The 15,645-nt window shown below is 55.8% G+C and overlaps 7 protein-coding genes across 7 annotated transcripts; 4 read left to right on the top strand and 3 right to left on the bottom strand.

The window, feature by feature from the left end:
- The first annotated feature begins 124 nt into the window (after positions 1-124).
- On the top strand, positions 125-1,567 carry P153DRAFT_304692 (WD40 repeat-like protein). The gene is made up of 2 exons (XM_033664576.1): positions 125-411; positions 481-1,567. The coding sequence occupies exons 1-2, from the start codon at positions 248-250 to the stop codon at positions 1,379-1,381; spliced, it is 1,065 nt and encodes a 354-aa protein (XP_033528790.1). The 5' UTR covers positions 125-247; the 3' UTR covers positions 1,382-1,567.
- A 134-nt stretch (positions 1,568-1,701) lies between these two features.
- On the bottom strand, positions 1,702-3,794 carry P153DRAFT_304689 (uncharacterized protein). Its single transcript, XM_033664575.1, has 4 exons — positions 3,454-3,794; positions 3,378-3,407; positions 3,247-3,321; positions 1,702-3,194 (listed from the first exon to the last, which is right to left on the bottom strand). Exons 1-4 carry the CDS (start codon positions 3,564-3,566, stop codon positions 1,853-1,855), a joined length of 1,560 nt encoding a protein of 519 aa, XP_033528789.1. The 5' UTR covers positions 3,567-3,794; the 3' UTR covers positions 1,702-1,852.
- A 205-nt stretch (positions 3,795-3,999) lies between these two features.
- Positions 4,000-7,267, top strand: P153DRAFT_380213 (ARM repeat-containing protein; the record flags this gene model as incomplete). The annotated part of the gene is made up of 9 exons (XM_033669912.1): positions 4,000-4,230; positions 4,281-4,448; positions 4,504-5,218; positions 5,267-5,814; positions 5,868-6,146; positions 6,200-6,304; positions 6,352-6,470; positions 6,520-6,599; positions 6,654-7,267. 9 exons carry the CDS (start codon positions 4,000-4,002, stop codon positions 7,265-7,267), a joined length of 2,859 nt encoding a protein of 952 aa, XP_033528788.1.
- Positions 7,268-7,466: 199 nt separating this feature from the next.
- Positions 7,467-8,258, bottom strand: P153DRAFT_278681 (uncharacterized protein; the record flags this gene model as incomplete). Its single annotated transcript, XM_033662968.1, has 1 exon — positions 7,467-8,258. A coding segment is annotated over one exon (792 nt), but the record flags the coding sequence as incomplete, so codon positions are not given.
- Positions 8,259-8,659: 401 nt separating this feature from the next.
- On the top strand, positions 8,660-9,903 carry P153DRAFT_371787 (terpenoid synthase; the record flags this gene model as incomplete). Its single annotated transcript, XM_033669342.1, has 2 exons — positions 8,660-9,652; positions 9,742-9,903. The coding sequence occupies 2 exons, from the start codon at positions 8,660-8,662 to the stop codon at positions 9,901-9,903; spliced, it is 1,155 nt and encodes a 384-aa protein (XP_033528786.1).
- Positions 9,904-10,165: 262 nt separating this feature from the next.
- On the bottom strand, positions 10,166-11,500 carry P153DRAFT_278697 (WD40 repeat-like protein; the record flags this gene model as incomplete). The annotated part of the gene is made up of 1 exon (XM_033662970.1): positions 10,166-11,500. One exon carries the CDS (start codon positions 11,498-11,500, stop codon positions 10,166-10,168), a length of 1,335 nt encoding a protein of 444 aa, XP_033528785.1.
- Positions 11,501-11,660: 160 nt separating this feature from the next.
- P153DRAFT_371785 (uncharacterized protein) lies at positions 11,661-15,507 on the top strand (the record flags this gene model as incomplete). Its single annotated transcript, XM_033669341.1, has 4 exons — positions 11,661-12,092; positions 12,146-13,119; positions 13,448-15,158; positions 15,250-15,507. 4 exons carry the CDS (start codon positions 11,661-11,663, stop codon positions 15,505-15,507), a joined length of 3,375 nt encoding a protein of 1,124 aa, XP_033528784.1.
- Positions 15,508-15,645: the final 138 nt, after the last annotated feature.

Here is a 15,645-nt window from a genome sequence, read left to right as displayed (position 1 = left end):
GAGTGCGTGATTACATGGATGCCTCAAGTGGCGATTGAACGCGAGAACGCGCTAGCACGTGATGCCAATACACCCCGCTGGAAGACAGCCTCGGCCGACGATCGCGAACCGTCATCAGCAAACATGCCGCGCAAACATCAACAACAGCAACTCTTTACTGGCGACGATGCGCTGCACACAACATTCATCGCATGCGCCATAGACCGAGACATTAGTTCTTGACTTTTATTCCATAGAGACGTGCACCATGCTCGAATTCCGTACACAGGGCTATAACGGCTACAGCGTCAAGTACTCGCCCTTCTTCGATTCGCGCATAGCCGTCGCAGCATCAGCCAACTTCGGTTTGGTAGGCAATGGGAGACTCTACATCTTAGGTCTAACAGCCAACGGGATTGTGGCCGAGAAGTGGTGAGTCCGTTTCCCTTCCACCATAACGTCCGCTGTCACATGTCACCAGCCCTAACGAGACGTGGATAGGTTCGACACGCAAGACTCTCTCTTCGACTCGACGTGGTCGGAAGCGCACGAGAACCAGATTCTCACCGCAGGCGGCGATGGCTCTGTGAAACTCTTCGACATCACGCTCTCCCAATTTCCCGTCCAGTCATGGCAAGAACACGCGCGCGAAGTCTTCTCCGTGCACTGGAACCTCGTCTCCAAAGACACGTTTCTATCGAGTAGTTGGGACGGCACAATAAAGATCTGGAACCCGAATGCGAGCGCTAGTCTAATGACTCTGCCCACGCATTCCTGCACATACTCGGCCGCATTCAGCCCCCACAGCCCGAGCATACTGAGCAGTGTGAGCTCCGACTCGCATCTGCGCGTTTTTGATCTGAGGACTCCTGCAAGCGCGAGTAATCACCTCACTATGAATATACCCATACACACCCCACCGAAGCCTCGCATGGGCACTCCAGCGCCCGTCGGCATCCCGCCCTCAGAAGCCCTCACGCACGACTGGAACAAGTACCGCGACACGATCGTCGCGACCGCAGGCGTAGACCGCGTAATCCGCACATTCGACATCCGCATGCCACAAGCCGGGCCTATTGCCATACTACCGGGCCACGAGTACGCCGTGAGGAAGGTAACATGGTCGCCGCATCTTTCGGACATTCTTCTCAGTGCTAGTTACGACATGACGTGTCGTGTGTGGACAGATGGTAGCGCTATGGGCGTTGGGTCGATAAAGCAGGAGAACATGCTGGAAGACCCCATGGTGTTAGGCGGTGGGAGAGAGATGGGGAAGATGGGCCGACATACAGAGTTCGTCACTGGGGTGGATTGGTGCATGTTTGGTGCTGAGGGCTGGTGTGCGAGTACGGGGTGGGATGAAAGAGTGATGGTTTGGGATTGTAGAGCTATTATGCAATGAGATTGAGGGACTTGTAGAGTGCACACAGAAGTAAATGTGCGATGGCAGTGAGTTGTTCGTCTGTGAAGAGTCTCGAGTGAAATCAAGGGCTACCATGGCTTTTATACTTGATGGAGAGTAAGTATGTTAAGAAATATCTCCAAGCCGGTATAGAATATGCTTGAGAGAATGAAGCACGTATCATCCAACGCTGTATTCAGTCTCCTACGTGTTTTGCTCAACAGATGGTATACTTCGCAGCTCCTATTTGTTATTTCAACAAGCAGATTCAAGTCAGAGGCAGAAACTCTTTGCTTCCAAGTACCCAGAGGTATGGCAAAAGTATTGATCATTTCCAATTCGAACAAGCCATGATACCCAATGGTGTCTAGATTACAACAGACAAACATGCGACCTAAATATAATATATCCCAAAAACATTAAATAAAACCATCAAACGCCCTACCCATAAGACGATGGAAACATCCCACCTCACGTCCTCGACGACGCAACGCCCGCGCCCAACGACCCCGCCGAAGCCTCGTTCTCCAGCGACATCTTCATCTCCAACCACGAGTAAAAGTTCGGCGAGTTGCAGAAGCTCTCGTACAAGCCGTCCTTCGCACGATGGTGCAGTATCGGGACCTGGACGCGGAACTTGACACTCGTGCCGTACTTGCTCACGCTCTGGAGGAAGTCGGGCGCGGAGAAGCTCGCATACCGACGGTGGCCGCCTCCTGGCGCGACGACATTCGACGTGGCGAGGTAGCGGTTGATGGGGGCGACGAACTGGGCCGTGAGCTCTGCGAAGTGGCGGCGGACGATGAGGTCCAGTTCGCGGGTCTGGTCGCCGAGTTTGAGCAGGGCTTCGATTTGGGAGACTATGGTTGAGTCGGATTTCAGGAAGCGTTTTGAGGGGGTGTGGACTTCTATGCCGCCGCCGGGTAGGTCTAGGAGCGCGTTGCGGCTCGATGTGTGGTGTAAGGAGTGGCGTCGTCTTGTTGGGACGGGGCCGTCGAAGTTTTGGAGATACAGGATGTGCGGTCTTGCTCGGTGGCTGCTTTCTGCTGCTGCTACGATGCGCTTGAGGAGGAAGGGGTTCGTGACGCCGACGATGAACGGGCGTGGTGTTCCGCCGTCGATGCCAATGCTTCGGAAGTCAGCTTGCATCGTCATGTATGGCTTGATGACCCCGGCATATGGTACAGGGCAGATGAGGTCGAGGAGTGAGGAGATTGCTTCACTCGCTAGCTGCGGTGACTTGGCGATTACGATGATGCTTTCGCAAAGAATGAGCTTTTCGTACAGGACGTAAAGATCTGTAATGCAGGGCATGAAGTGCATGATGGTATCCCACGATCCCACAGGTTCGTAGGCATAGATCGAAGAACGTGTGTCTGAGATCAGGGGAGTGGGTCCGGGCAGGCCTTGCAGTGGAAATGATGGATGCGGCGCGATATCTAGAGTCAACATCTTCCCCATGAAGGGGAGCTCTTGCCGTCCGATGGAAGGCGGCGGCCATGAAACGACCTGTGAGTACGCCGTCTCCAGAGTCGTTGGATCACTGATCGATCCCGACGCAGTCATTTCTTGTAACACTCGGTTGTAGAATGCAGGAAAGTTATGATGAGATATCAGAACGAGGGTCCTTTGATTGAAACTTCTCTTCATTGTGCCATCAAATTCCTGTCGAAAGACACATGAGCCATGGAAAGTGCTGGCACTGCCATGCGGAGCATGTGGCGAGTTCAGTTTGACATCAGGAGAATTGTTGGTAATGGCAAAGTTGAAGGTAAGGTCTTCTGCAGTTTCGGTATTTTGTTGCTCGGGAAAGCTAGGCACATCTTAGAGGTTGTATTGAATTCGAATAACAGAGTACAATGTACCTGTTGAAGCATATTGCACTAAGGTCTACAGTTGTGAACGGGACATCTGGTGGATAGAGAATCTCAATCTCCGGGCTGCGCCAGGATATCAGTGCATGGATCATGTTGTGAGATATCTTTCTCTCACCTACCCTACGTCGACGTTGAAGTTGCAAACAATACTATTTTGAATCAGCCTTGATCAGTGAGAGTGATGGAAGCACTCACAAAGCTATCGCCCAATGTTGGAAGCCTGCAGATCGATTTCCAGGAGTCTGTTTCGTCTCTTTCTCTTGCCACGATTTGCGAGGGTGCAGTATTTTGTTCTTGAACTTTTCCATCGCGTCTTTCCGTGGGTGAACCAGACCCAGCACGAGCAGGTGTGGTTAGCGTCAACCTCGCCGGGTGTGTTACGAGCGACGGCTGAGGGGGCTTGCCTAATTTTGGTATGGGCTGTGGCTGCTAAGCAGGATGACCCATATTTCCGTTGATGTGGAGAGCAAGCTGTCTTGCAGCAGCGAATCTAAAGAGCTCATTGAGGCAGACGTGGTGATTGTTGTTGGGTGTTTTGTCCATCGGCGGCGGCAGGTTAGCAGGGATCATCTTTCACGCGCTGCGATGACGTGTGAACGGGCCGCCAGAACATCGCCGAGTCGTGTTTTGGGAAGCCGCAATATCACCTCTCTTACATCACCATGGCTCTGCGCTTGACATAACACAATACGCCCGCCGCAGCATGTAGAGACAGCCTGCTTACTCACTCACTATCTCAACATGGATCCCAGCATTACCAAGGCGCTCAACGACAAGCTCTACGACAAGCGCAAGAGTGGAGCCCTCGAGCTCGAGGGACTGATTAGGGATGCGCTCAATTCGCAGGACCACGACAGGATAGCCAAAATCGTGCACCAACTCTGCCACGAATATGCGTACGCGGTTCACCAGCCTCACGCCAGAAATGGCGGACTGATTGGGCTGGCGGCAGCCTCGATAGCATTAGGACCCGTGTGTACAAAAAGCCAGGATATGTCTGGTGTGTGCTTACTCTGTTGCAGGATGTAGCCCGCTATCTTGAAGAAATCGTGCCTCCCGTTCTCGCCTGCTTCGCTGATCAGGATGCTCGTGTCCGCTACTACGCTTGCGAGAGCATGTACAACATCGCAAAGGTCGCGAAGGGTGAGGTCCTTGTCTACTTTAACCAAGTGTTCGATGCGCTTTGCAAGGTACGGAATACCACGAGGGCATAGACTTGACATACGACTAATGCGACTGGTGTAGCTTGCTGCCGACTCTGAACCGTCAGTCAAGAATGGAGCAGAGCTGCTGGACCGACTGGTCAAGGACATTGTTTCCGAGTCTGCTGCTTCTTACGTTTCGATACTGCATACATCTTCGCCTTCCGATCAAGACCACAGCGATGACCACGCGCAACATCCGTCAGACCTGCCCACCGCCTTCAACCTCGAGCGATTTCTGCCGCTCCTCGAAGAGCGGATAAATGTGCTCAACGCTTTCACACGATCATTCTTGGTGGCATGGATAACTCTGCTGGACTCGATACCAGACCTCGAGCTCATTGCTCACCTCCCACGCTTCCTTGGCGGCCTCCTTAAATTTCTTAGCGATTCGAACCAGGATGTGTATACCATGACCCAAGTGTCGCTGGACAGATTCCTTAACGAGATCAAGAAAATCGCGAGGATCAAGAAGGGTATAGCGGATAGTAAGAAGAGTCATAGCAAAGACGACCATAGACCCTCCACCGCAAGCTCCCACAGTGAAGGACTCGAGAGCGACACCAGAAGTGGTACACCCCTTGAACAACGCGCATCCGTCGACGAGACCGAAGACGCAAGTGGACAGAGCGGGTCAGTCACTGATGGGAGTGAAAAGTCTGTCAACGGCGACGGCGACTGGGTGCCAGGTCAAGACGTTGTCGTTGATCACCCAAAGATCTTGGAGATTCTTGTGGGCTATCTTAGTATCCCATCAGGTAAGCCTCAAACTTCTTGCCAGGACGACAGCAAGCTTACCGTTATAGATCCGGATGAAGAACAGAACGAAATACTGTTGACAGCACTCCGCTGGATCGACAGTCTCTTCGCTATTTGTCCCGAGGATATCATGCCTTTTGTCCCAAGTCTTCTGTCGAACGTACTGCCAAGGATGTCCCACGACGTGGACACTGTTCGTCAAGCTGCGATCAAGGTCAATGGTGCACTCATGGACTACATCATGTCTCTATCAGAAGACAGTGGGCGATCGGAAGGCACGTCTGGCGGGATCCAGCTACCGCCATCGCTCTCAGAATTGGGCAAAGAGCTCACGGGCACATATCGACGAGATTCGAACCTATCAGGGAGGTTGCTGAAAGCAGTAGTTCGCGAACAAGCAACGATAGCAGAGACACCAGGCACGCGGTCGCCAACCCCTGCAGAGGAACGTGGCCCCTCACCGCGCCCAATACCTGAGCTCGATTATCAAGCAGCCGTCAGTGCTCTCACTTTGCAGTTTCTCAACGAGCACGAAGCCACTCGGGTCGCGGCTATCGCCTGGCTAATAATGTTGCATAGAATGGCACCAGGCAGAGTAAGTGATCACCGAGCACGTGCGCAACTCATATACTAACTGGCTATCGATAGATACTCACCGTAGACGATGGCACCTTTCCTGCGCTGCTTAAGACGCTCTCAGATCCTTCAGAGGCTGTCGTTACTCGTGATCTGCTCCTTCTCGCTCAGATCTCGTTGCACAGCGACGACACTTACTTCAACTCTTTCATGGTTAACCTTCTGAAATTGTTCTGTACAGATCGCGGACTGTTGGAAACTCGAGGAAATCTTATCATCAGACAGCTTTGCCACACCCTTAGTGCGGAGAAGATATACCGTACGATGGCCGATTGCCTCGCCAAAGATGAGGTGAGATATTGACTTTACGGTGTTGATAATAGTCAACATGCTGACAAGCTTAGGACGTCGAGTTTGCGAGCATAATGGTTCAGAACCTCAACAACAACCTCATCACAGCGCCGGAGTTGGCAGATCTAAGGAGACGACTTAGGAATCTTGACAACAAGGTAGGTATTGAACACGCTGCTGAATTACTCAAAGCTTACTGTACTAGGACGGGCAGTCGTTTTTCGTCGTTCTCTTCAAGGCCTGGTGCCATAATGCCGTAGCCACATTCTCACTCTGTCTTCTTGCGCAGGCGTACGAGCAGGCTTACCAACTTCTCCAAGTTTTGTATGTCATGGTGTGTCAGGTCTGCTGGAAATCTTACTAACTATCACAGCGCGGACCTTGAAATGACCGTCAATATGCTCATCCAGATTGACAAACTCGTCCAACTGCTCGAGTCACCCGTCTTCACCTGTAGGATCTCAAGAACCCACCCTTCCCACCCCAAAGTCTAACTATAACGTCTAGACCTTCGAATTCAGCTCCTCGAGCCGGAGAAGTACCCGCACCTGTACAAATGCATGTACGGGGTGCTGATGCTCCTCCCCCAATCGTCAGCTTTTGCTGCTCTCAAAAACCGCCTCAACAGCGTGTCGGCTATTGGGTACCTGCACATTGCGCCGCGAACGAGCACGTACGTCCCCTCCTCTGCCAGTTCCCTAAACCATTTGAGGCAAAAGAGCTCAGAAGTTGGTCCGTCCAGTGCGCCACAAGGCCCTTCGGTGCCAGGCTTCGAACGCGGCAATAGACTCAAGGCAAGAGATGAAGGCAGCGTCAAGTGGGTCGAGCTGCTGGATCGATTCAAGTCGACGCAGGAGAAGGCAAGACGATCGCAGCGACATGCGACTATGGGTGACGATATGCCCATGGGCCCTGGCTCGGTGCATGAGAAAGAGAAGTCGCCTCCCGAAATCCCGCCGAAGCATCCTGGGCTACGGAGTAATATTCCTGTCGGGGGAGGAATGCGACCTCCGCCGCCTTCGCCTGCGGGACCGAGTATTCCGCCAGGTCACAAGCCTAGATCCAGTCTCAGCAATCTCGGACGATTCGCTGGTGGTGTGGCTGGGAGGAAGAAAAAGTAGGCCTTTTAGGGGTGGGTGTATCGGGGGTGATGTGTCGGGGGTGATGTATTGGGGGCTGGGCGTCTTGACATTGATACGTATTCCTTTCGGTTGTGATGCTTCGGCGCAAGTATGTAGATGACGTGCATTCCGGGAGTCACAGCATTTGTCCTTTAGGCATAACTGGCGTTAATTGAATCCATGCCATTCCTTCCGACTTTCAGCGGTGCTTGCCCTTTCTGAATCTCACTCCATCCCCCTCTTTCTCCTTTGCACTTGCTGCATCCTTCACCTCGCCGCTCTTGTCCAAGATCCAACTAGCGACAATCTCCTTGATCTCGGGCTTCTTCTTCTCCAGCCTCTTCGCCTCCTGCACCTTCCGCACATAGCCACTGTACACAACCACCTCTGCAATGGCAACAGCGCCACTACTCCCCATACTCAGACCCAGTCGTTTCCCCACAGTCCAATGCCGCGCAGCAACCCACACAAACACGGCAACACACACAATCGACACAATGACATTGATGATCAAGATGATCTGGCGATGTACTTCTTCATACGACACGTCGTCTTCTTCGGACGTGGACGTGTGCAGGGCGCCGACGGAGAAGTGCGGGGCGCTGGGGAAACGCTGGTTGAATGACTCGCGCGTCGGCGGCGGGTGCAGCATGCGTTCGTAGGAGCGGGCTTCCTCTTGGGCGCGCAGGCGGGCCATCAAGGCGGTGTAGGCGGGGGTTTGGGCGGGCTTGGGGGCTGGTGGTGGGGTGTAAAGGGTTGTGTTTTGGAGGAGGGCGGCGAGGGTGGGGGCGTCATCGTCGGAGTCTGTGGGTGGTTGTGCTTTGAGGAGCTTCGAGAGGGAGATCAGCTGGCTGTGCGAGATGGGGTTCCCTGGTTTGGGGTCGGCGAGGTGGACGGCGTCTGGCGAAAGTTCTGCTGCTTTGGCGACGGCCCGGACGATGCCCGGGGTCATTGTGAGGAGCACCATGGCTGGTGGTGGAGATGGAGACGGGCGGAAAGACAGACGCGAAAGCGTGTTGACGTGCAGGGCTGACTCGCTCTTGGCAACGTCATGATTAATCGTACAAAACTTCCGATAACCACAAGCGGCTCTGCGTCTCTCACCTATCTTCGCCCCAGTACGCCAGAGGGACAGGACAGGACAGGACAGGACCAATTGCACCCGTGCTCCCCCGTTCCAGGACCATAGGGAGGAAAAATATCTACATGGCGACCGCAAAGAGCATGGCGACGGGGTTTGCGCGCCACTCGGCCTCACGCCTCGCTACTACATGTCCGCACCATAGCACCGCCGCACTGCGCGTCTCCAGCTCGTCCCTCTACCACCCCTCGCGGCGGCGGAACCAGTCGTCATGGGTGGCCGCCGTCAACGTCGCCCAGCACATCAAGAGCATGCCGCCACCGGATGCGCCGCTGAAAATGGACCCCTTCCAGACGGTAGCACGAGAGATGAAGTTCCTGACTGGCAACATACGGCAGCTGCTGGGCTCGGGACACCCCACCCTCGACACAGTGGCAAAGTACTACACGCAGAGCGAGGGGAAATACGTCCGGCCCATGCTCGTCCTGCTCATGAGTCGCGCCACGGCCCTCACACCGCGGGGCACAAGATCAGCAACAGCAACAGCAGCGGGGGGCAGCGTCGACACCCCACTCACCTCCCCCGCGATCCTCGCAGACCAAAACCCAGACACAAGCCCCCTCAGCAACTCAGCGCGCGACACTGCCTACACCCCCGACGACTCCGACATCCTCCCCTCGCAACGCCGCCTCGCAGAAATCACAGAACTCATCCACACAGCCAGCCTCCTCCACGACGACGTAATCGACCACTCCATCTCCCGCCGCTCCGCACCCTCGGCAAACATAGAATTCGGCAACAAAATGGCCGTCCTAGCCGGCGACTTCCTCCTCGGCCGCGCCTCCGTCGCGCTCGCCCGCCTGCGCGACCCAGAAGTCACCGAGCTGCTCGCCACCGTCATCGCCAATCTAGTAGAAGGCGAATTCATGCAGCTCAAAAACACAGCCTCGGACGAGAAAAACCCCGTCTGGACGGAAGACGCGCTCGTCTACTATCTGCAGAAGACGTACCTCAAGTCCGCGTCTTTGATTAGTAAGAGTTGTCGCGCTGCTGCGCTGCTGGGGGGTTGTTCCCCGGAGGTTGTGGAGAAGAGTTACCTTTATGGGAAGAATTTGGGCCTCGCGTTTCAGCTCGTGGATGATATGCTGGATTATACGGTTAGTGGGGAGGAGCTGGGGAAGCCGGCTGGTGCGGATTTGGAACTTGGGCTTGCGACTGCGCCGTTGCTTTTTGCGTGGAAGGAGGAGGGGAGTTTGGGGAGGCTGGTTGGGAGGAAGTTTTCGGGGGAGGGGGATGTGGTGAGGGTGAGTCTTTGAATTCTTTCATTATCTTCTGGGGGGAGAAGGGAGGTGGTGATGGGATAAAGAACGAAACGCTAATCTTTTATGCAAAGGCTCGCGAAATCGTACTCGCTGGCTCTGGACTCGAGCAGACGCGCGCCCTCGCGCAGGAATACGTCGATAAGGCGATTGAGGCTATCGAGGGGTTTCCCGATAGTGAGGCCAAGGATGGGCTGGTAGATATGTGTAATAAGGTTTTGAAGAGGAGGAAGTAGGTTCATGATATGGGTTGGGATGGGATGGGCTGGGATGTGTACTTGGGCTGGGGAAAAGAGGGGAGGGGATAGGGAAGGGAATGTGAGGAAAGAGAGATGGGAGGAGAATTGGAGTGGTGAATCTTGTATGAATATGACGAGTTCCATGGTGGAGGTGTAGACGTAGATAGTATGCATATGACATGACATGATAGACATGATACGAAGAAGAGAGTTTTCAAATGTGAGGTTTTTCTAGCTAGAAAAACTGGGGTATCTTTATTTATTCGTTTGCGTTAATATTTCCGTTCGTATCTGCGGTTTCACTCTTATCCACACTCCCATCGCCAGTACCGTTCATCTCCACATCGCCATCCCCCCCTTCCCCTTCCCTCCCTTCATCCCCCCCTTCCCCCTCAGCACTCCAAACCCTAACCGTCCGATCCAACCCCCCACAAGCCAGCACCCTCCTCCTGGGATGCGTATCACACGCCAACACCGCCTCACCCCCCCCATCCAGTCTCTGCAGGACCTCCTTCGAACTAACATCCCACAACACGACCCCCCCATCCTCACTCCCCGACGCAACAAACGCCCACAAACACGCCTCATCATGTCCATACGTCCCAAACGCGCCCGCAAGCGAGTACACCGTATTCACATGCCCCTGATACGTCTTAACGCACTTGCCCTTCCCCTCAGCATAATTCCACAGCCGGATACTAGAATCCAGCGTCCAGGCGAGCACGTACTTCCCATTGGGCGAGAAGCGCACGGAGCTAACCGGCGCGTTATCCTCATGCACAAGCGTGCGCAGACATTGCCCCGTCGCCGTGTCCCAGATGCGGATCAAGCCGTCGTGGGAACAGGACACGATGAGCGTGCCGTCGCGCACAAAGTCCACGCCGCTGACGGGGTCGGAATGGGCGGGTAAACTGCGCATGACGCGCGCTGCGCGCACGTCCCATAGGAAAACGGCTTCGTCGTAGCTGCCGCTTACGAGCATGTTGCCCTTCGGGCTGAAGGCGAGGCTGTAGACGTAATTGTGGTGTCCGATTAAGGGGGTGGGGTGCGCGAGACCCGTGCTGACGTCCCAGAGGCGGATGCTTTTGTCGTCGCTGCCTGAGGCGAGGGTGGCGCTGTCGGGCGCCCAGGAGATGATGTTTATTCCTGCTAGGTGGCCTTCTAGCGTGTGTTCGAGGTGGCCGGTCGTGGCGTCCCAGAGCTTTATGGTGCAGTCTGCGGAGGCGGTGGCGAGGTAGCGGCCGTCTGGCGAGAACTTTATGGAGGATATGGGTTTTTTGTGGCCGTGCAGGAGGAGCGTGGGCTTGTAGTGCAGGGCTGTGGGTTTTGACGGACTGGGGTTTGGGGCCGCGTGTGGGGATTGCGTGGGGGAGCGTGAGCGCGTTTGTGATCGGTAGTAGCGCCGCTCTTCTGAGCTTTCTTGTCTGGTGTAGCGGCGCGTGGGGGGGTTGTCGGTTTCGGTTGGGTACGGGGGAGGGGAGTTTGTGGTGGAGCGTTTGCGCGGGGGGGCGTCGTCGTCGTAGTCGTCATTATCGTCATTATCGAGGTTGTTGTGTCTCTGGCGCTTGGCGGAGGTTGTGGTTGTGTCGGCCATGTTTGGTTTGGTGATTGCGAGAAACGTTGGTTGCGTGTTTGCTTGACATGGGGGACGACGCGCCTGGTTTTTTAGCGTGGAGTCGTATCCCTGATCCCTGCTCGCTTTCTCCCAATTCCGAGGTTGCATCATCTCGACCAAATCGTAAACACCAACAAGTATGGCTTCGAATGCAGCGCCCCCGCTCTCCACCCTGCGGATCCTCTCGCTCAATTGCTGGGGCCTCAAGTACATCTCGGCGCTGCGCAACGAGCGCCTGACGGAAATCGGCGTCCAGATCGCCGCCATAAACCCGCCGCCAGACATTGTCGGTCTCCAGGAATGCTGGACGAAGCAGGACTACGAGGCCATCCGCGAGAAGACGGCCAAGATCCTGCCGTATGGGAAGTTCTACTACAGCGGCGTCTTCGGCGGCGGGCTCGTCATCCTGTCGCGATGGCCCATTGAGGAGAGCAACATGGTGCGCTATCCGCTGAACGGACGGCCTGCTGCTTTCTACCGCGGAGACTGGTTTGTCGGGAAGGGGGTAGCCTGCGCGCGGATACGCATTGGGCCGTCGAAGAGGGACGTCGCTGAGGTGTTCTGCACTCATGTACTGTTCCACCTCTCACCGTAGATGGAGGTGTGCTGATATAATTGATGTAGCTGCACGCCCCGTACGAACGCGAACCCCACGACTCTTACATCTGCCACCGCACAGCCCAGGCGTGGGAGATTACGAAGCTCATGCGCGCAGCTTCTGAGCGTGGTCATCTGGTCATCGGACTGGGAGACTTCAACATGATCCCGTTGTCACTCGCGCACCGCATAATAGAAACACACGCACCGGTTCGAGATGTGTGGCGCATACTACATCCTGACTCCTCGGTCGGTGCTGCCAAAGACAAAGTGGAACAGCTCCGTGGTGTTGCCATGCCCACTGCGCACTTCAACATGACGGAGAATGGGGCGACATGCGACAGCGCACTCAATTCCTGGCGCTGGAACAAAGCACACCAGAAGCGCCTCAAGAGAGGTGAGAACGTGCAGATCGAGCCTACCGTCGAGGACCCCAGCGCGAAGCGACTCGACTACATCTTCGTCGGTAGTGGGAAGTATCGGGATGCCGAGACTGGGGACGAGACGTCGGAATGGGAGCTACAGGACACCAAGGTGGGCATGGAGATGCGACACCCCACGCTCCACTGCTCACTGAGCGACCACTTCTCTGTCGAAGCAACTCTCACACGGAGCACCGCTGCGCCATCAGCCGTCCAGGTCAATCCCTGGGAGCTGCCAGACCGGTACTTGCCCATCGAGACGTATGACCAGATCCTGGCAACGATTCTCAAGTACGAGGTGCGTGAGAGGATACAGCGCAAGTTGCGCATAGGCCACTTTTTCTACCAGCTTTCTTTGTCGATCGGATGTATGGTAGGTGTGTGGTGGGCACCGCGCAACTACGTCTCGTTCTTGCTCATGCTGTTGAGCTCAGTTGGATTGAGCGTGGGTGTCATCGACGGGCTGATGGGGCTCTTGTTCGTAGGGAGTGAGTTGAGGGCGCTGAGAGAGTTCGAGTGGGAGGTCAGGAATGCTAGGACGCGAGCGCTGGCCGAGCAAGGGAAACCATCGTTGCAGATGTGAGGAACGTATAGCCACGAATACACAAGATAGCTTGACATGTTCGGCAGCAAGTGAGACACGTGCTATCGTACAAAAGGCGCGACATGGAGCTGGGTCGCTTAGGCCAGCCAGACCCCATCTCTCAATCACGCAGGCCTCACCACCTCAATCCCTCCTCTCTCGCCTGCAAACGATACCCCGCCCGCCCTGCATATACCCGATCGCAGCGCAATCAGACTGAAACTACCTTTACTTTTACTTTTTCCACACCGTCATCGCAGGCGACACGACACGTAGTTTGTTGACTTCGGGAGTCCGCATACCCGCGTAGTACTCGACCATGAGCGACGCCCAGCCCCAGCCCGCCGGCGGCGCCCAACAACAAGCACAACAACTACTCCGAGCCGACGATATCCTGCGGTTGCAATGTCTGGGAGATGACGAGAAGCAGAAGCACCGTGTGGTAATGCAGAGCCTGTGGGGCATGACACAGCAGCACCCGCAAGGTAGCACCGAATACGCTCAGGCGCGTCAAAAGTTGACCGAGTACTCGACACGACTGATTGCGAGAGAGCGCCAGTATCGCGGGAAGATGAGGGCCCAGCAGCAGCAGACGCAGGGCCAGGCGGGTCAGAGTAGTCAACCTGCACAACCAAACACGGCCATGCAGGAACAGCCACAGCCTCCCAATCAGATGGCAAACAATGCCAGCGCGCCTCTGCAGAATCAGAATCAAGGGCAACAGGCTCAGAACCAAGGCCAGGCGCGGCCGCCAACAGCAAACACCACACCACACGTCGATCCGTCTATTGTGAAGCACGTCCACGAATTCCCCTTTGCGCTGCCACCGGGCGGACCGAACCTGGGCACAGCAGAGGGCGAGGCCAAGCTGAAGGAGCTCAAGTCCATGTACCTGAATCTGCTGGCCAAGTCGGCCAACTTCACGACGCAGATGGGCAAGCTCAACACGCAGATCCAGGAGCGGCAGAGAGCCGGGCAAGAGGTGCCGCAGGAGCTATTTGGCGCAAAAGAGCGCGTGGAGCGGGAATACACGCAGGCCAAGAACCAGGTGGACAAGTTCCGGGCGATGCAAAAGTCGTGGAAGGAGGAGCGGGAGCAGAAAGAAGCGCAACAGCAGGGGCAGGGACAGCAATCTCAGGCTCAAGCGCAACCGCAACAGCCGACACCTCAGCACATGGCACAACAACAGCAGCAGCAACCACCACCACATCAGCAGCAGCCACAACGCCACCCGAACCAGCCTGTCATGCCGCCGCAGGGCCAGATGAACGACGAGCCGCAAATTAAAATCGAGGGCGGCCTGGCCGCGCAACCACAGCCCGCGGCGCAATTCAACATGCAGCAGCAGCAGAATATGCATCAACAGGCGCCCACGCATTCACTCCCCCAACAACAGCATCAGCAACAGCAACAATTCCCCCGCCAGCCACCCGCGCCACACGCGCAGCAAATGCCGCCAAACCAGAACCAGCAGTTTGCGCCCGGCCAGCAACAGCAGCAACAGCAACAACAACAGCAGCAACTCCCCCAACAACACCCCCGACCCCAAATCAACCCCCACCAAGCCAACAACGCACACCAGCACCCACAAAACAACTCCCCCCACCCACAGTCCGCCACCACCGCCGGCCCCCCAGTCCCCCTCTCCCACCAAGCCGCCGTCAGCGCAGCAAACCGCTCCTACACCGACGGCGGCCCCCGCACAAACACCCCCATGGCCTCCGGCGCGCAACAAGGCAATTTCCACGCCCCCGGCAGCCGCGAGCGCGAGCAGCTCAACAACCCCAAAATGCCCATCCCGCGGCACCTCAACGTCGCCGCCCCGCTGCCTGTCAACATGGGCCACGCGCGACCTACGATGAGCGGGCCTACGAATGGCGCGCCGGGACCAATGGGGCAGCCTGTTATTCCGAGGCCGCCGCCGTTTCAACTCGAGGGTGAAGGGGAGAGGGTGCTGAGTAAACGGAAACTGGATGAGCTTGTGCGCCAGGTTACGGGTGGGGGGGAGGAGGCGCTTACTCCTGAGGTTGAGGAGGTATGTATATTACCCTCCTTTCTTTTCAACTACACTATACTATCCCCATGTGTTGTGCTGAGCTATGCTAATGTTTATGCGAATAAAACAGGCGGTAATGCAGCTAGCAGACGACTTCGTCGACAACGTCATCAGCTCCGCGTGTAAACTTAGCAAACTCCGTGAATCGCCGCAGCTGGATATCCGCGATATGCAGCTCATTCTCGAGCGCAATTATAATATTCGTATCCCCGGGTATGCGTCAGATGAGGTCAGGACGGTGAGGAAGATTGTGCCGGCGACGGGTTGGGTCGAGAAGATGAAGGCGGTTAATGCGGCGAAGGTTATGGGGGGGAAGACGGATTTTTAGGGGTTGGGAAGAGGGGGATGGGTGATGGTGTGTTTGAGCAAGGGCGTTGGGGGGAGGAATATGTATGGATATGGATATGGATGGGTGTAGAGAAGGGTATTGATAATGCATTTTCAAGGCTTGGCTTGGCAAGCAACA

This window comes from Dothidotthia symphoricarpi (assembly GCF_010015815.1).
Source record: "Dothidotthia symphoricarpi CBS 119687 unplaced genomic scaffold P153scaffold_1, whole genome shotgun sequence".
In the NCBI taxonomy this organism is placed as follows: domain Eukaryota; kingdom Fungi; phylum Ascomycota; class Dothideomycetes; order Pleosporales; family Dothidotthiaceae; genus Dothidotthia; species Dothidotthia symphoricarpi.
This window is presented reverse-complemented; position numbering and strand designations above follow the sequence as displayed.